The sequence below is a fragment of the Malurus melanocephalus genome, unplaced genomic scaffold, assembly GCF_030028575.1.
Source record: "Malurus melanocephalus ecotype Western Australia unplaced genomic scaffold, MMel_1.1 scaffold_184, whole genome shotgun sequence".
Taxonomy (NCBI): domain Eukaryota; kingdom Metazoa; phylum Chordata; class Aves; order Passeriformes; family Maluridae; genus Malurus; species Malurus melanocephalus.
The window spans coordinates 438,651-457,997 of record NW_026623416.1 but is presented as its reverse complement, the minus strand read 5'-3'; the positions used below and the strand labels follow the sequence as shown (position 1 = coordinate 457,997).

Genomic DNA, 19,347 nt, shown 5'->3' with positions numbered 1-19,347 from the left:
AGTGGAGCTACAAAAGGTGATATTTAGGGGCAAATTTATCTCTGGCCCAGCAGCTTTCCAGGAAAAGGGAGGAAAAGCCATCTGGTGACTGCAGCATCTGGCAGTCACAGCCCATCCTGCTGAAAACTCTTCCCTCTCCTGGAGCTCATGGGCCTTCTCTCAGGCATTACCGAGATCCCTGGATGCCACCACACAGCTTTTCACAAGGCAAGTCCTTATTTGTGTTATTCTCACAAAACTAATTCAAAAAACAGGACAGAGAGCCCTTATGGGCTAACTTGCAAGAAACAGGCAGACTAAGGATATCTCTTATCCCCTCTCTGGCTCTCTGCAGCAGAGTGATCATGGCTTTAAGGGATTCATCTGTACATCTCAGATCCTTCTCTTCCCTTGCTTCAGTGCAGCAAGGACCAGAAGAGGCCGCATGGCTCCCCTCTGCCTTTGAGGTAGAATCTCCAGCTGTGAGGAGCTCTCAGAATTGTACCTTGTATCCAGGTCTACCATGTGGCAGACTAGCTAAGTTTCAGTGTTTACCTCTGCWGAATTAAGCACCTTCAACATAACATGTGAAGTGTATTTGTGCAGTACTTACAAAATTATAATGGAAGCACTAAAGGTTATTTATCATAGATGTTTCAATAGTTTATATATAAAAGATAGTCGTTGCCATCCTGTACTGATAAGGGACATAGAAACGGCATTACAGCGTTCCACACCTGCTGATACACTGAATTACAAAACTCTGTTCTTTTTAACCTAATACAGGAAAATTATGGGCATTCCCCATCGGTGCTCTAGACCAGACCTACAAGGAGAGCTTGCATGTTTCTTCACAAATACTCCAGTCCTCAAAATCACAGAGGTTAACCAGCCAGCAGGGACCAGGAAGCCAGGGAGACACCGCTCAAACTTTGGCTGAAAGTGTCTAATGATGGGAATGTTCCAATTTCTTCTCCAGAATGGGTTGTTCACAGATTTTCTATTAAATACTATCCTAGAAATATCCCCAATAGAAATATTCCTAAGTTTCAAGGTTTTGCCTCATTATTAGAATTGTCATGAGGACAGCTGGTGAGCCGTTGATTTCATGGTAGCAAAACTGGAAGCAAGAAGAAATGTTTGTCATGGCTTTAATGGAACCAGTGCCCATGTATTTAAGTTGCTGGTCAATGAGGCCTTGCTGAATTTATAGCACCATGGGAAAAAAAGTTACAATCTATATGAAAATAATATAGCCCTGTTATTAAGCAACTGCAGAAACCTAAGAAACTGTTTTCTTGCTTTCAAAAGCATTTGCCAGTAAAAAAACCCAAATCCAGTGGCTTTGATGTTCTAATGACTAACTACTGTTTAGTTCCCAGAATGACAGTAAATTTCAAAGACATTTTTCAGTCAAGACACATCTTCCACGCTATTAATAAATCCTTTCTGTACGTTCTACAGCATCAGGCACACAAAACAGCACGTGGGGAAGTATTTTAAGCTCATCTGCTGTAGGTCCCTTCAAAGACAATTTCTCCACTAATAGGTGCTGAAAATTGCATAAACAGCTTGCAGCTTTTAAAAAACTCAACTCATGTTCAAAAAGCTCCCCACAACTTGAGTTAAGGATCTTGCAGTCTTCTGATAGCTGTTGCTGACATTTATGCATACATGCATCACTTCCAGTGCCATAATGCTGGTATTTTGACATCCTCTGTGCTCCCCTCCTCATGTGCCTGTTTCAAAATGCTTCAAGCTGTCAGGCTTTTTTAGTGCAAGCAGAGATGAGCCCTGCATATTTCATATACTGACAAGTTGAGGGGAAAACACAGCTCCCAGGGAGACTGAGCACTGGGAAGAAGGTTGGGTTTGCTGCTCATCCTACAGGTCACACAAATATGGCTGGGCAAACAAYATTTCTGGGCCTTCGCTCCAGCTCCTTGTGCCACCTTCAGCCAGTTTTACAGGAGAGTTGTGTTTTCAGTCAGTAACTTTCCTTTGCTTCTCACTGGCATAAAGCAAGAGATGCAGGTAGATGGTGCACACGTGGAATATATTTTCAGGATCTATCTGGCCACACACCCACACCAAATTGATAAATCTGCTGTTTGCACACCGTACTACAAGCTATTGAAGCAGATGCATGACCCTTGGAGAGGTCAGACAGGTTGATCTCCATGCAAGAAATAAAAAAAAGGAATTATTCTTATGTCYCTTCAGTTTCTTTTGACTTGTGAGCAGCTCTGTCATGTTGCAGATACTCTGCTCCAAAATCCCCATGGTAAAGGCTGCACTACAAGACTGTACCCAGGAGAGGAATCCTGTAGTGCTGGTGATGGGCTGGGCACTCTGGTAAGTTACAGGCAAKTAATGGATGGTTTTCAGGGCATTCTCTAGGTTTAAAGGCAGCATATGAACAAGACTTTCCAAGCCAACACATTTTCGTAATCTCCAAACCTAACTGATTAACAGATATCTGGTTACAGAAGCCCTCCAGATGAGCGCATGCCAGATTAACCAGTGAAACAGCTTAATCTTTTCCAGTGTCCAGCAGCCTTGGTGAGACACGTTCAATTGGTACCCTTGGCCGTTTCCTTGTACATTCACATTCCTCCTTAAGTGTCTGTCCKGAAGCCCTTGAAGTCACCTTGAGCTCCTTCTCTTGACAAACAGGACAGCAAGCTGTAAGACCTTTGTTGCAACAACTTGGACATGTCAGGACAAGCTGCCGGCAGTGCTGACTGGAACAAAGTTTATACTGGTCCCACAGCACCCCACAGTATCTGCATGCTGGAGGGAGGAGGAAAAGAAAAAGTTAACACCCATACCGCTCTGGCTGTTCCTTGCAGAGGGCTTGCCAAGGCACCAGGGGGCTGTCACAGCTCTCATTTAAGTGGCTATTGTCTTGCAGGGTTTTAATTTCTGTTTAGCTTATCTTCTAGAATCTAGATTTTTAAAACATCTTTTTTTTTTTTACATACTTAAGGCATTTTTCTCTGGAAAAGAGGAAAGTGCTCACTAGTGCTTTTCTAGTTCTGAATAGACAGACAGAGATTCTTACTGCCAAGACATGCAGGTGACAACTAAGCTAGTAATGTGACCTGCTGGCAAAGGGAATGCCACGGAACTTCCTTTCTTCTCCAAGCAATGGCTTGTGCAGACAGGGTGCCATTTGCAGTCCTGGTAAGAGCCCTTCCAAAACACCACTGGTTTTAACACTTTAACTGAAAGCTACAGCCCACTTTAGCTGTACCATCAAGAAGGTGTAYACCACAGTACTTCCCCTTGAAACTCCTGTAGGGATGGCTGAGATATATATCCAGTGTGTTCTCTCTCCACACCAAGTCAGACCCTGTCAAGATGCATACAGTAATTGCAGAACAGGAAAGGGAGATTTTGCTTGAAACGTTACCAACTGAGAGAAAAAACAACACTGCTTCCTTAAAAGGCTAGAGCCAAACTCCAGATAATTTGTTGCACCCAGCAACTGATAGAAAAATAAGAGATTACGTAATTTGTGGTAACTAAAGAGCAATCCCAGCCAGAAGACCAGGCAATGCTCTTAACAACTCCAACTAGAGGGTACTGAAATTCTACCAGATACAGAAACTTCCTAAACCCTCTTCCCTCTCATTTCTGTTTTACGTGTTCAAGCCATGGAATTGATAGTCATCAGGAAAAGTGACTGCATTATGAGATCAAACCAAGTATGAGGAAGAACTACACACACCAGTTTGGCTGTCCCTATCCTGCACACCTCTGGAAATGATTGCAATAGCTTCCCAGCCTTCTGCACTTACATTATTTAGTCCTACCTGAGATGATATCTTCATTGGAACAAATGGCGTAACGATCATCAAATACAAATAGCTTCCCCCTGTAGAATCCATCTGGAAACTCTTCTAGGTACTTGTGAATTCCACCTTTTAGCTGGTAAACTTCTCTGCACACTGCCTGTTTAAAGCATATTAACAGAAAAGCTGAAGGAGACCACAGCAGTGGCCGTGTGCCAGAGTTCCCAAAGCAAATGTTGTGAATTCCAGGGGCCAGTGAAAAGCAGCAGCCTCTCAGTGACCATCAGATGGCACCATTTGCAACCACAGCTCTAGGCAGTGCCACCATGGAGTACTGGGCAGCTCCACAATGCTGGCTTGTTGACATGAACCCAACCCCTTCTTTAATGCTACACTCAAAAGAAGATGGCAACTCTCCTCACCTGAGGATGGTCTGCTGCATCACAGATCAAATGCTTTTGAACCTCCATAAACTGCTGCTTGTTATTCTGGTTTTATTTATTTTTATTTATTAACTGTTAGCAGAAGCAGAATTTCACAGGATTTACACTGATGCAGCAGAAAAAAGAATACCACAATTTAAATCTCTGAGAACCTTTGTGTTCTGTTCCCTTGATCCTTGAGAGAAGGATCCAGGACAAAAGTGGGATGGAAAACAATCAGAACAATGTAGTGTGCTGGATTTAGTTCCCCAACACTGGGAAAAGCACTGACTGGCTGATTTTCACCACTCTGAGATGCTCAAGCTTTGCAGTAATGACCACAGAGCGTTACTTAGACGGTTTGTGGAAACATGGTAAAGTATTTTCAAGCCCTCTTACAACAGTCCCACAAATATCTCTTCTAAGGGAATGGGTTACATAATTATTTTTACTGCTATGAAACTAGTCTACACAGGTCATACTGAGCCACACGGAACTATCGGAACTATAGGTTCTTGATGGACAGCATGAGACAAGCATATGTCAGAGGCATTTATCTCTCCATCTGTGCATTTGGCACTTCAGGCACAGTAAGAATTCACCAGCAGGACAAAGGACAGGTGYCCTTAAAGCAGCGTCAATTCCCTGACACTTGTGCCCTCAGAATGACAACTTACCTTGCTCCTGAGGTAAGCAGAGCCTCTTTCACAACGAATCCCTCCTGTGCAGTACATCAGGACACGCTTGTCTTTAAAAAGCTCCAGGTTTTCATCTACGTAGCTGGGAAAGTAGCTGAACTTCCTGATATCTGGAGCCAGACAGCCCTGGAAATGTCCCTGCAATGACAACAGATAGCCACGCAACTGGTTACAAACACTGTTAACTGGTAAGGTCTGTGCCTCAAACTAGATGAAGTAACAAACCTTTGGGCCAGAATACTCAGCCCATTGAAGGGAGCTGTTTTAGGCAGCTCCTCAGCTGTATTTATGCGTCAAAACACATGTTAAAATCTGAAGGAGGATTCTGGACACAGCAATTCTCCTCATCGAAACACAGAAGAGAGAGCTAAGCAGAACTGTTGGAGAGGACAAACCACAACGGTGCATGAGGGATGGTCGTTGTGACAGCAGGATGCCCCAGTTCTTTTTGATGAATGGGGCAAGACAAAAAATGCTGAAAAACATCCCTACAAATGCTAATCCAAACATTGATGCTCATGTTGTGTGGACCACAATGTTTTCTTCCTGCCCCATGCTTTATAAGCACTTGGCCAGGCAGACTCCCTGATGAGTTGCTGGGCAGGTCCTCTACTGCTTGTGTCTAATACTCATTACTAAACTGCATTTTATACTTTACAGTCAATCTGGAATATGTAATCTCTTCTTCTGGTCAGGTTAGACCCTCACAATCATAAATACTTCACCCCAGCACCTGTAATACACTGCAAGAAGCAGGCAAACAGCACTTACTATTTTACTTTCATAGAAGTTCCTACAGTCCAGCAAGATGGTATCGCTTTGTCCTTGACTGGCCTGAGACAAATACTGTTCTACTTCTCTATGAAATTCCTGAGGGGATAAATGGATTCCTTCAACAAAAAAAAAGAAAAAAAAAAAAGAGGGAGGGGGAAGAGAAGTGAGAAGCAGAACTACGAAACCATGTCATATATGAGATCACTGATCCAGATTCTCCTCAGATTTCCAAACAAATTTTTTTTGYGATTGTTCACAATCAGCCAACTTTATCCATGTTTGACTTCCTACTGACAAATGAAAGAAAACACAACACTGTTCCACATAGGAGACTGCTGCTGCTTCTGTTATCTCTTTTGATATGTCTTACAGTTTCTTGTTRCATCCCCCTGACTCTTACCTGGCTTTTACTCTTCCCATTCTAAAAGAGTGACATGTTCCACTTCCCTTTGCTCATCTGTCATTACATTTGGAGGTGCAGAAATACAATTTTTAAAATTAAACTTCTTGATAACAATGGAAAAAATCCATAAACATGTATTACTCTCAGCACAACTTCTGTTTACACACCGTTTGTCAACTTTCAGGATTTAGGACTTCTAATTTGCTGAAAAACTAAAAAGCTCCCTCACAAAAATCCTCTATTGAAAGACAGCCCTACAAGCAACTTGCCAGAGTAATATGACCATCTCCATAAAATGCTGTAAAATAGGAGAAAAATGGGRAAAAAAAAAGAAATAGCCAAACATACATCCCACAAACTACCAAAAATGGGAACAAAAAAAATCCTTTTCCAAATCCACAAAAAGATGCTGTAGAAGTTTGGCACCAAAAAAGCCTCTTGGTGGAAAAAGAAGCCCAAATCTTCCCTGTTAATTGCTATTTGCTGTGGTCCTGCTTACCACCTATGTAAGCATCCTCACAGCAAATCCACAGCCAGGAACCCCGTATCAGGCATAATCCATACAAAGTAGCTACAAGTAGCACAAAACAAATGCAGTCAAATGGAGTTCATGCAGAACTTGGAWCCACTTAGTGCAAAAGGCAGGAGGATGGCTGTCAGCTCCAAAACGAGTGAAGCCAGGGCAGCAGTTCCTACCCTACAACAAGGTAACTGCTTCATGTCATCTGAACTCTCCCACAAAATGGAAAGTTAATTCTGAAGTTTTCTGAGGCAGCTACACACTTAGCTAGCCAAAATCTGGGACAGCAAATTTTCTGCATCAGTAGATTCTGACTACCAGTAAGAAATCAATTTCCGTATCTGTTTCTCCCGTGTCCTGGCCATYGTGCAAAGGAAAACATTTTTGATGAAGGTATTTTATTCTTCACTTAACTCTCACTTGGGWGAGAGGCTTTATTTTGCATTACAAAAACTTACCAGTTTCCTTATAAGACACTATCTTTGGATCAATGCCCATAGGTACAATTTCTTTGAATACTCCAACTCGAAGGTCTGGGAAACAGTGAGCTCCTCCTGCACTGCTCTAGGAAATCAAACACAAAAACAATTCACCAAAACTTGCCCAATGTCAAGATTAAAATTACCCACTCACTTTAATTCTACAACTCATTAGAATATGAAAATACATCAGTAGCTGAGGGAAAGAAATGTCTCTCCTGCTGAAATCCACACTATACATCCTGAAGTTCAGGGAGTGAACCCTAACACAATCTAGAAGACAGGCATCTTAGGCCAAATGACTTCTCTGCAGGTGAGACAGCATTTGGTTTGGTTTGAGCTGCAGAGATTTAGAGCAAATCTTAATCAGAAGCATGTTAGTAGCACCTCATGTGAGAAAGCTGAGGCCCCTACAATGCTGACAGGAGTATAAATAATCTCCTCCAGTAATGGGTCATGTTGCCACATCTGGGCTCTGCAGTCCTCTTCGTCCCTCTGGCACCTGACGCAAGCACAGCTGTGCCTCCAGTCATGATGTGTGTGATGGGAACTGCAGTGCTCATGGGTGTGAAGGAGACGTACAGGAGGTCAGCCAGGCCTAAGATTTATTAACAGTGGAGGCTGACAGCTCCCCCTCACCGCCAGAACCCAAGCATGGGATTTCCCTTCAGAAATCCTGGTAAGCCCTTTTTTGGTAGGCACCCTCATGGCAAGCTACAGGGAATGAGAATTTCTGCAGGGCTGAGCCTCCAACACAGCTTAGGCTCAATGAAGTATGTAAACWCTCAAAGAAAAGTGCAGTGCTGTGCAGCATTGCTCCAGCTACTATGGAAATCAGTCTGCAGTAACTGTAGTGGCCACTGTGTATGTTCAGAGCCTCAAGCATGACTCTCACTCCTTTATCTCATGTCTTCATGGCACAGTAAGCTGAAAGCCTCAATCCCTTGGGTATACAGCAATCAGAACTGTAAGACAGCAAAGACCAATGCATGAGGACTGATGTCCAGAGAGATAATGCAAGGCTGAAGGTTTTGCCAAGGTCAGGGTAAAATTCCATCCCTGTTCTGTTTCTGCATCTACATATGGCTGTAGCTAACACAATTCCTCTTGAAATTCAGCCAAGCACAATACACATGCATAAAGCWAAGTCTGAATCATCACTGCAGCTCAATATGGATTTGAGTAACTCCTTTGATCTAGTCGCTTATGAAAAAAAAATAGCACTCCCTGCAAATAAAACTCTGTGAAGARCTGCTGCTTAAGCAGCAGCTTTCCTTCCTTGCAGAGAAACCAGAACCTACAGGGGTGGCAGCCAAAGCCTACTACAATGCCATACAGTGCACCACTCACCATCTGAAGAGAGCAATCAGCAGGTATGCTCCAGTCAGGCACTAAGAGGAGTAGGAAGAAACCTCTTGACACTCCCTGTGTTTTCTCTAAAAGATACCCAATCCATGAAAACTGACAGTGCACCTATATGGATGCTAAACCCTGCATGAACCTAAACCAGTCAAGGATCTCAAATCAGGGTGAAGAGGACAGTGTGGACAGTGACTTTGCTGGGCTAAGTGTAAGCTGTGATGCCTGTCAGTCTGGAGCAAATGTTTGTTGCAGAATGGTGGGGCTTAAACATGCTCCCTCACATGTACTGAGTGGCTTTGCGGCTGCATCCTTAGCTGCTAAAATTTGCAGCACCTGCTATCACTGCTCATGGAAACTGCTGATTCTGGKAAAAAGCAGCAAAGATACCTAAACAAGGTATCATTAAGATCCCTTGACTTAGGTARGTGTTGGCAGAGCAGAACTGCTACAGCAGAAGTAATATTGTTGGGAAGGAATGCACTTCTTAAAAATTAAATTACCTGCATTAACAATGTCTATGTAAAAATTATTTTTTCATACCTTGAAATCCTCTTGACACAAAATGTTCTTGAACAGAGGCTGAGAAAGCATAACTTTAATGTAGAGACTGGTAGCTACTTTGCTTCCACCAACTGTCCCATTAATCCCTTCTGAAGCAACTCGTACCTGGAAGGCAAGAGGAGAAGCTGGGGCTGAACSTCATTTACAGCAAAACAGATCACAGTGAAATTGGCAAAATAGGACTGGTGACAAAAGGCAGGCATAAGAGTACATTCAGAAAAGAGACTACTGAATAAGGAAGGAAAATATACTGAAGTTGAACATAAAAAAGTAAGCAGAAAAAAAACCCCAACAACCCWGTAATCACTTCTGAGCCATTTCAAAACAATCACATCAGTACAGTCGGAGGAGTCCACGCAATAAACAAAGATATGCAATATAAACAGAGAAATTGCTGTCTGCAAATCCTGCAGTCAGCATCAGAATTCCCACTGGAAGCTGTCTCAGAATGAACAATAGGYTTGTGCCCCATGACTCACACAGCTGAAAAGAAAATGTGAATATGCATAATATAGTATCTATTMTTAAATTTCAGGATGAGTCATTTTATCTCCAGCACTGACAAGTGAACAAAAGCTTTGAAGAGGGAGGAAGAGGAAGGAGGGGGGAAAAGATTGAATACAAGAGGCAAGGAAAAAACCAACTGGTTGGGAAAGTAAATGCTGTACCCATCTTGGAGATTAGATGAAAAAAAACAGAAAGAAAAGAAACTCGAGAAAAACACCAACCACCAAGCAAGTTAGCTGAGCAGATAAAGAAGTGAATCCATCAGGCAATTTCCCCCACAGACCTGTGCTGATTGAACACTGGCAGAGAGCAAGAAGCTACTTAGGAAGACAAGTCAGAGGTGAACGGAGTCTCCTGCTCCAAGTTGCCTCTTTCTCCCCACAGATTCCTAGGTTCCAAGCCTAGGAACATCAGCTTTATGAGGCTAAAATTCACCTTCTCCCACAGCCTCCAGATGCCAGCTACACAAGCAACTCCTTGGTCTAGCCTGGCAGGAATGAAGAGAACAGACTGCAGAAATGGGCACTGCTATGCCATGGTGCGGTCTAAGTTGTGGGATGCTCTCACCTAATTCCCAAGAGTGTGGGTTACAGCTTGGAATAGTCACTCTGGCTGGGAGACCACTGTGGAGGGAGGATCTGTGTGAGCAGTACTGCAGCAGGCCCAGACCCCGCTATCCCTCCAGCTGGGCCCTCAGGCTGTGCTGTGCTGTGCTGCACGTGCCCTTTAGCCACAGGATACACCCAGCCTGCTAATGCAAACCGAGACTCTGCTGACACTGGTAATTAAGTCACTTCCGTCTCCTTGCCTTTATCTAAAAGTGCATCATGAATATCTCACGKGAATATCCTTTCTGTTTGACAGTGGAAGTTTTCCTCCTCATTTTCCTCTTTCCAYATGCAACAGTGATGGAAATGGGATAACCCGTAGCAGGGACAGGGTCTGGAGTATGCTGTCTGTGAGGCTCACTCAATGTCACACAACCCAGGATATTCAGCACCAAAAGGAATATAAGATTATCTGTATTTTTTTTTTTTTTCTTAAATAGAATTCTAAAAGATACCATACTGAGTCTGAGTGCCTCTCTTAGTGGGATCATAAAAGACTAGCACTTTCTGGTGCAAAACCCACCTGGTTCTCCACATACCCCATCACCCTGCATTAAATAAAGATGTGGGGTTTTTCCTTAAGAATACAAGCATTGCTTAAAACCTTACCTTGCCAGTGAGATGTAGATGCTGGCACAAAGCCTTTTGCCAAGCACAGAGTTTCTCTGGATCTTTCACCTCACAGTAACAGTAATACAGAAGTACTTCTCCCACCTGGCTGCCCACAGCATGACAAAGAYAAGCAAATAGAAAAAGAATGTTAAGAAAGRACAAWATTATAATATTAGCAGTAACRTTCAGAAAGCAGACAATTTTATTCTGGCACATGTGCAGAGAAAAGAAACTCAAACAAACTTTGGGGGAATTAGCACTGCTGGGTTTGACTTATTTCAAACAGAAGAAATGCTAACTAAAAAAATCTCACATGCTTCTAGTTCTTGGGATTGGTTACAAAATGAACTCATTTGTATGGCAGGGGACACAGCTGCCAGTGGCCTACCATGTGCTCTCCTCATACACAAGATGCAAGAATAGCTAACTGTTGTGCACGGAAGCATGCCATTAAATAATGACTGCCAAACTGGCACAAGAAAACTCAAGCACTTGAGCTAKCTATACTTAAAAAGCCAAAACTTCTTTTGTGGGAAGATTGCGTCTTCCCACATTCTGTGTGGCACAAGCCGAACTCTCTCACAGTCAGAAAYATTTTTGTGACCCTACTTCACAACTAAAAGACCCCTTGAGGAACTTGAATGAGCACCTGTAAGGAACCCGTGCAGAGCATATCCTGCTGTTSTGCTCTTTTCTCTTATGGTCCTTCCTTACAGATCCAAGCCGTCAAGCAACACCTGCACAAGTCTGCTTTAACAGCGGGATGATACAGCTCGAATAGTTCAATCTACCATTAAAAAAATGCAGCGGATCTAACTCTTTGTATAAAAGACACACAAAGAATCGGAAGATCTAGAGAAGAATTGAGGAACATTCCTACTGGCAGATGATMATGAAAAGCGTCCAAATAGTCCACTTGTGGATCTTCAGAGCGGCGAGGGGCTGCCTTACCTTGTCAGGTCATCATGGCTAAGGTGGCTGGTGTCGGGGAGCGCCCAGGAGATCTCCGGGTTGCTGTGGGAGTGCCCGCTGGGCCGGGCCGCGCTGCCGGTCGGTGCCGGGCCGCCCGCGGGGCATSCTCCGGTCTCTGCCGGCCCCGCACCGAGCCCTGCCTGCCGCCCGATGTCTCCGGAGTGGTGCAGAGCCACGTGCCTGTGGATGCCGGGCAGCTCCTCGAACGCCTGCCGGCAGCACCGCCACCGCACGCCCTCTCCGCCGCCGGGACACCGCGACGCGGCCGGCACCTCCTTGGCTTTGACGAACARGGAAAAGGCCTGGAACGCACCGCAAGCGTCCGCGTTACCGAGGTGACCGCGTTACCCGGCCCAGGCCCGGCGCGGYCCCGCGCCCGGCCCCGACCCACCTTCCTGCGGGCGGCCGCGCGCTGCTTCCTGCCCGCCGCGGCCCCCTCGGCGCTGCCCCGCGGCGAGCCCGGCCCGGACGGCACCGCCTCGCCCGGCACCATCTCCGCCCCTCCGCCGGGAAGCGCCCGTGCCCCTCCGCCTCCCCCCTGCCCCGGAAGCGCTCGGGCTCCGCAGGGAAGCGGGCGGGAGACGCCGCGCCCGCCCCGGAAACAGCGCGGCCGCGGGCGGGGAAGGAGCGCGCTCGCTCGGCCCGCGCGGGGTGTCTCGGCCCGGCGTTTCCCGGAGCTCCTCGCCGCTCCTCCCCGCTCCTCCCGCTTTCTCCCGGCCGCTCCTCCAYACCGCTCCCCGCCATGTCGCGGCGGCGGCACAGCGACGACAGCGATGGTGAGTCCCGCGTCCCCCCCGAGGTGGCCCGGCAGGGAGGGTAAGACAGGGCGAGATGGAGGAGCGGGAGGGTTTCTCCGGCGTCGGTAACTCTGTGCTCGGTCTGTTGTTGGAGCAGGGCAGCCCCACAAGAGGCGGAGGACGTCCGAGCCATCGGAGATCGAGGAGAGGCTGGAGTCGCTCATCTGCAGGGTGGGAGAGAAGGTAGGCGGGCCGGCGGCTCGGGAGAGTTAAAGCCTTGTTTCCATCCGCCCCCTCCCCTTCCCGTGCGCCGTGTGGGAACACTAAGGCTGTAGTAGCGACCCACAAAGAAAATACTTGTTTTATATGGTAGATGGAAAGTTGCCGGTTTTTGCAAAGCCACGTGCTGTGGCGGGCAAGTGCTTAAATCGTAGCGGGGTGTTTCCCGATTAGCGATAAACAGTCAGAGAATAGCTACCGCTGTATCCAAAGATGGTGTTGCTGATTATAGTCTGCGAACGATGTGAAGGAATTAACTGGTCTGCCTGTGGCACAAGGTTCCAGTCCCGACAGAATTTGGGGCGAATGGAAAAGGGGGTGAAAGAACAAAAGGTGACGGTGCTCTGGGAAACAAGCTGTTTTGATTCTTGCTGTGTTGTTAATCAATGTTGGGCCGCATTGCCGGGATGCTCCTGAGGTGATGTCAGACCTTGCATCTCTGGGGAGCGCTGGAGTTCCTAGCGGGGGAGGCTGGCGGTCGGGTGCAGCTCTTGTGAGGAGTAGCTGCTGCTCTCAGGCAAGCGAGAGCAGATCTTCACTGCTGATGGAAGCTGATTGTTGCCCTGAAAAAAAGGGGACGCGAGAGGATGCTCTCATCCCACTTCATTGTTCTTACGTGTGAGAGTCAAATTAGCTTGTTATGCCTGGATGATGAAATGGTTTTTAATTTTTTTTATTTTAGAGTAATTCATCTTTGGAGAGCAACCTGGAGGGCCTAGCTGGTGTTTTGGAAGCTGATCTGCCAAATTACAAAAGCAAGATACTAAGAATATTGTGTACTGTGTACGTATGGAGGAGGTCTGGGAATATGGGACATGCTTTCTTTGTGCATAAGTTTATGTGTTTAAGGTAGTTTGAAGGCCAAGAATGGCTTTAGTTCCTGATTGCTGTCATAGCATAGAGTTTGTCCTACTACAAACAAAAGAGAAATTAAGCTCATTATGTACTGGATGTAATTGAAGGAGATTACCTCTTTATGTTGCTTTGATTTGAAATGTGTGCACGGCTCACAGCAGTAGCAGTGGGAGCTGCAATGCTGGCTGATGTCCTATTTACACATGAAATGCTTAAGGWCACCAAAGTTACTGGCTGCTAACACAGAAGTTACCTGTATTATCTGTGATGTTTTCTCACTGCTTTCTCTTCCCTGGCAATGATGTACTCATGTTTGTGTAAGCCCCTTTGCTAGAGGAGGGGAACTGGGAATGTGAGGAGCAGAAAACAGGCTCTCTGGTGGCTGAGCTCTCCTTCCTCTCCCTCGCAAAGTTCTGGAGCAGGGGTGCCATGTCAGGGTCACCCAGTGGTGTTGGGGGTGGGCTCTGTGGTAGGAGGTAAGACAAGTACAAAAGAAGGGTGTGGTGGAGCACATATAGCCTATGCTGTGGTTTTGCAGATAGTTCACACCTATTTTGTAGCTCTGTTTTTAATAAAAGGGAGATACCCTACCTCCTTCCTCCATAGGAGAAGGACACTTCTGAAAGTAGTTACATGCATGCAAAAATGGTAGAGGAAAAAGAATTCTTTATGATTGGACCTGGCCTTACCTACGTAATAACATTATTTTTAAATTGAGAACTTAAATCTTCTTGCATTCTTGCAGTAAATTGTCACTTATATTATTTGTCCAGCCCTCTGGAATACTCAGTAATTAGACATAAATGAAAAGCAAGTATTATGTAGTGGAATGTAACACCTCCCTTTCTGAATGGCTGTGGTTAAAACAAAGAAATACTATCTGTAGATATTAACTGTGGGATGAAATTGCAAGATCAATCTTAGCTGTCTTTTCATATTTCCTCATGAGGTAAGTTTAACTTAGAGCAAGCAGATTCTAAGATGCTCTGCAGTGGCCAATTGGCGCATGATGAATAAAGAACTTACACAGTATTTCTTTTTCTGTGTCAGCGCACGTCTGTTACCAGAAAAGCTCACTGTTTACACGACATTGGTGGGATTGCTGAATGCCAGGAACTACAATTTTGGTGGAGAATTTGTAGAAGCCATGATTCGTCAGCTTAAAGAATGTCTGAAAGTAAATATGTATAATGAAGCTGTGCATCTAGTAAGTGGAGTTTTGTCTATTTGTTACACATTTTTCCTCATCCTTTTTCTTTCCTCCTTTATTGGTGTAGACCTYAACCTTGCAATTTGCTGCAGTCTCTTTTGCTGTCACTGTGCACTGTAAATATTCCAAGAGGAAATATATGTTATGTGAGAAGTATTTTCTTCTTCAGGGGCAAGGAATCATATTACATTTGCAGAATTTATTTCCAACTGTATCTTTTTCACAGTGAAAAATTAAATTTGTATTAAACAGAGATGCTTCTTCCTGCCTGTTCTTCAGTCAGTGTGAAAGATAATAGAAAGTCAATGCACTTTTATTGTACTGAGAGCTACATGATAATCTTGTGGCTGCCCTGGGAAAAAAAATTGAAAAGAAAATGAACAGTGTAGTTCTTAAAAGCTTTTTTTGATAGCTGGTTTCATTCTGTTGATGAGAGGTGAAGATCATGCAGGCAGTTTTAAGTGCTGCCTGTCTTTGAAACCATTTGCTCCATTCTTGCTGCTTATAGATTTTGTTTGCTAAAAGGTGTTAGAACTTCAGCAGTGTCTGATTTAGAAGCCCGCTGCCAAGTTCCCCAGCTACTTCTGAAAACTGCTGGTGAAAATTAAAGTACTAGTCAAGAGGTTGGTGTTCAATCAATTGCAGGAMACTTTTGTTAATAAGGTCTAATTGCTAGAATTTCTCTTCTTTTAGTAATCTGGCTGTACACAGTAGGTAGAAATACATGGGTTTTCTTCTGTAATGTCAGTTTGGGTGTCTTAGAATACATACTGTTGTTTCCCACTATTCCTTATTAGGAATATTATCCTTACAATGCTTTGCAGTAGAATCGATTAAGGACATTATAATGAACAATATGTTAGGTAGCACGTATGAGAATTTCTTTTAGCATTGAAAGGCAGGTCTGTAGAGTGTGTARTATTTCAGCCTTTGTGGTACTGAGTGAGTATTATACTTTTATTGGTGGTTTTGTTTTAATCATTTCAATAGTGTTTTATTTGTTCTTTTGCAGACAGTTTAAAAAGTATTCATTTAGAACTTTTTTTTTCTCTTTTTCAGGTTCGTTTTCTGTCTGATCTTGTGAATTGTCATGTAATAGCTGCACCTTCAATGGTAGCTATGTTTGAGAACTTTGTGAGTGTGACACAGGAGGAGGATGTACCCCAAGTAAGCAAAAGATCTGTAGGCTCCCTGGGGCTGTTTTTACAATTTGTCTGTACCGTTTGTTCTGTGCTTGTGCTTAGAACAGGGAGGTTTTAGGGAGAGCAAGCTAAATGGATTGACATAAACAGTTTCCTGACCATCAGTAAAAGGAGCATGTGGCAATTGGGAAATACATGTATACAGTAAGAAAGTATGGTCCTTCATAACGGCCGAATTTAAATTGTTTTACCTTACTCTGCCAATTGCAGAATACCTAGCTTTTCTGCTATACTGATAATCTGTAAAAGAACTTTGAACGTAATCCTATTTTTTAAGTCTCCTTGACAGAGTTCAGGTGAAAAATTATACTTTTCATGGTTTTATTTTGTGCCTTGCCTATCCAGTCTGCAACTGCTGGTCTCCACATTCCCCMAAAACAATTTGCTGATGTTTTAAATTACTATGTGCGTATCTACAAAATCTGCTGGAGCTTGCTTGTATACTCAGATTTTGGTATATTGCCTTCCAATAGGTGCGATGTGACTGGTATATGTTTGCATTTCTGTCATCTTTGCCTTGGGTTGGAAAAGAGTTATATGAGAAAAAGGATGCTGAAATGGATCGTCTGTTGTCTCAGACAGAAAGTTAYTTGAAGTAAGTTGTAACTGGTTAGAAACACTTCCATTGGTATCTATTTAAGTGTGAATTGCTTTGATTATTGCTCACTTTAAAGYATTCTAAAGCTTTAAGTCTGAACCATTATGTGAGTGGAACAAAGCCCTAAAAATGCAGTAGGTGGARAGATTTTTGAATTTGAAAAGTTTTATTGTCTAGTTGTGGGATATGTTGAAAGTCTTGTTCTGCTCATTCTGGAGCTGGAGTTGCTAATGTGCTGTTAGTGCTGGTAGATYGTTGCATTAGTGCTGTGCAGTGTCACTACTTTCTGTCCAGGTGCTTCAAGTTAATGTAATCAAGACATGATAATAGAGATATTGTAAGTAATCGCAGACCTGGTTTTTGTATACTGTAGACTTCATCGGCTGAAGAGAACAAATAGTAACTAATRCACTCACAATAAAAACAAAACTGCCCTAAATTAGTCTATTAAAAGTCAGGTTTTCTTTCCTGTTTAAAACAGAAGGCGCCAGAAGATTCATGTGCCCATGCTACAAGTCTGGACTGCTGATAAACCACATCCACAAGAAGAGGTGATTTGACTTTACTCTGCATGTTTTCAGAAAGTTTGAAAAAGAATTTTTTACTAAGGTGTACTTTGTCATGAAATTAAAAGGCATCTTTAAAAGTATGAGTGCTTTGAATTGTCTGCTGTTTGCCGTTGATTCCAACAAGTTCTGTGCGGGGCGTTCTTTTCTAAGCATTGAGCCAAAATAAGAGGTTGAATTGAGTAGCAAGGAGAGTGTTCTGTTGTTTGCTCACAGGCACCTGAGGAAATGTTACAAAGTAAATTTGYAGTGTTTGGTTTTGAACTGCAGGTTACAGGGCTTCATGTTAAAAGGACTTTTCATGTAATTCCTTACTTACACTTAAATGTTTTCCTTTCACCAGGAAATAAATCTTTGTAGTGGTTTTGTTTTTTCTCAACTTYAGGAAGTGCTAAAAAAATACATACAAAATGCATGCAGAAGTTACCATGCTATCTTTCACAATTAAGCCAAAAATATGGGAGAAGAGAGGTAGCTTCTGGCTAGTTGAGGGTGGGATTTGTGTTTTTGGATGTTCTTGAGCTTTTTTCTTTGCCCTAACTTTCAGGACAAACATTGGGAAGTGGGATCTAAATTGATTTTCTGGGATGTTTTGCAACTTGATCCTCTTAAATTGCATTCACTGTCCTGWTTAAATCAGTCTCAAAAATTACCTTTTTAAACACTGTTTGGAGGGATGGCCTTTCTGATTATGATCAATGTGTTTGCATGAGCATTTTGCCTGCCCAGTATCTGAATTTCATTATTTGGTTAAGTAGAGGTGAGATTAGCTGACTGTAGACCCAGAGTACTTTCAGACATGACATGGCTGTTCACGTTAGGTGCTGGTTGTTACTAGTGTTGTTCACGTTTGGTAGGGTGATAATTTCAGTAAATGCAATGCCCTTCAATGTAAGGATGTTTCTTGCAAAGATTATAACTRGAAACTTGAATTGAGTAAGGCCACATGCCTCGAGACTAATTTGAGTAATTAAACAAAGCCAGGCTATTGCTTTGCAGAGGCGTCAGTGCCATCTCTGTGAGAATGCTGGGAATACCACCAGAGAGTAGTGACTGTTCTCTGCTGTAGTTTCACTGGGAYTCCTGAGGTGCCTGTTGGTGTTTAAACAATTGCCAGCAGTTAAATTTTACTGACACAAAATTGTGTRCTCTTAGGAGTAGTTCTGGCATTTAGAGTTCTTAAATTATTTGTCAGTTTACTGAATCAGCAGTTTAAGAAATTTACATTTTTTTCTGAATATAGTATGGAATTGACACATTTCAGATARTTTAGGAAACTGCCTTTCTGTTTGGAGATTCAGTTGATCTGATGTTTCTCACCTTTTTTCTTCAGTACTTAGACTGCCTTTGGTCTCAGATTCAGAAGCTGAAAAAAGACCGTTGGCAAGAGCGGCACATCCTGAGGCCCTACTTGGCTTTTGACAGCGTTCTCTGTGAGGCACTGCAACACAATCTGCCTCCCTTCACCCCGCCACCTCACACYGAAGATTCTGTGTACCCGATGCCAAGGGTTATTTTTAGGATGTTTGACTACACAGATGATCCTGAGGTATGTGATTGCTGTACGGAATAGTGAGTGGATTTCACAGTTAGGTTCCTGGGCCATTATTAGTCAAAATGTGATGTCCTCTCTCCCAGGATAGTGACTGGTTTGAAGGATAGCAGCAGTTTTGCTTTGGTACKTCTCTAGACATGGTCTAAGTGACCAAGTTATTGTGAAAAGCAGGGTTGAAAGGAGCAAAATTTAAGGAGTAAAATGTTGTGATGCTTTCATTTAGAGGACAATGTTGATTGAATTGTTTGATGTCTTTACTGAAACTATAGCCATAGAGTTAGACTTTACTTCAAGAAAGCTGGTGACTCAGGTCTTTTTCCCTTCTACGCACTTGTTGCAGTGCTCATCACCTATTGATGCATGGAACAAAGGAGTGCTGAAAAAGAATATATGCTGCTTTCCCAAACGCTTTTATATCTCCTTTTACATGAGTCTTGTGTCTTTTACCTTTGCTTATTGGCCTCTGTTTTTGCAGTGAGCAAGACCATTCTTTCCACTCTKTGGTTTTATTTCTTTATCATAGTGTAGCTCAGCTGTGATTTCCTTTTCAGCCTGCATGGTGGTAGCCTCCTCAGTGATTCCACAAAGCCGAAGAAGAAGCAGARGCTCTGTGAACTTTGAATAATTTTCTCTAATTTTGCTCTTATTTCT

At 43.6% G+C, this 19,347-nt stretch overlaps 2 protein-coding genes across 2 annotated transcripts in view; one reads left to right on the top strand and one right to left on the bottom strand.

Moving 5' to 3' along the window:
* Positions 1 to 705: 705 nt before the first annotated feature.
* On the bottom strand, positions 706 to 12,208 carry TSTD2 (thiosulfate sulfurtransferase like domain containing 2). The gene is made up of 9 exons (XM_057373051.1): positions 12,086 to 12,208; positions 11,674 to 11,996; positions 10,720 to 10,828; positions 8,975 to 9,100; positions 7,052 to 7,157; positions 5,668 to 5,786; positions 4,876 to 5,034; positions 3,798 to 3,936; positions 706 to 2,772 (listed from the first exon to the last, which is right to left on the bottom strand). The coding sequence occupies exons 1-9, from the start codon at positions 12,185 to 12,187 to the stop codon at positions 2,513 to 2,515; spliced, it is 1,443 nt and encodes a 480-aa protein (XP_057229034.1). The 5' UTR covers positions 12,188 to 12,208; the 3' UTR covers positions 706 to 2,512.
* Positions 12,209 to 12,279: 71 nt separating this feature from the next.
* The window catches only part of NCBP1 (nuclear cap binding protein subunit 1), a 30,344-nt gene continuing 23,276 nt past the window's right edge, over positions 12,280 to 19,347 (top strand). The window contains exons 1-8 of the mRNA XM_057373050.1: positions 12,280 to 12,470; positions 12,589 to 12,674; positions 13,393 to 13,493; positions 14,616 to 14,772; positions 15,835 to 15,942; positions 16,451 to 16,572; positions 17,057 to 17,126; positions 18,475 to 18,690. Of these exons, the coding sequence (XP_057229033.1) occupies positions 12,437 to 12,470; positions 12,589 to 12,674; positions 13,393 to 13,493; positions 14,616 to 14,772; positions 15,835 to 15,942; positions 16,451 to 16,572; positions 17,057 to 17,126; positions 18,475 to 18,690 (894 nt within the window). The 5' untranslated portion in view covers positions 12,280 to 12,436. The remainder of the gene's footprint in view (positions 12,471 to 12,588; positions 12,675 to 13,392; positions 13,494 to 14,615; positions 14,773 to 15,834; positions 15,943 to 16,450; positions 16,573 to 17,056; positions 17,127 to 18,474; positions 18,691 to 19,347) is intronic.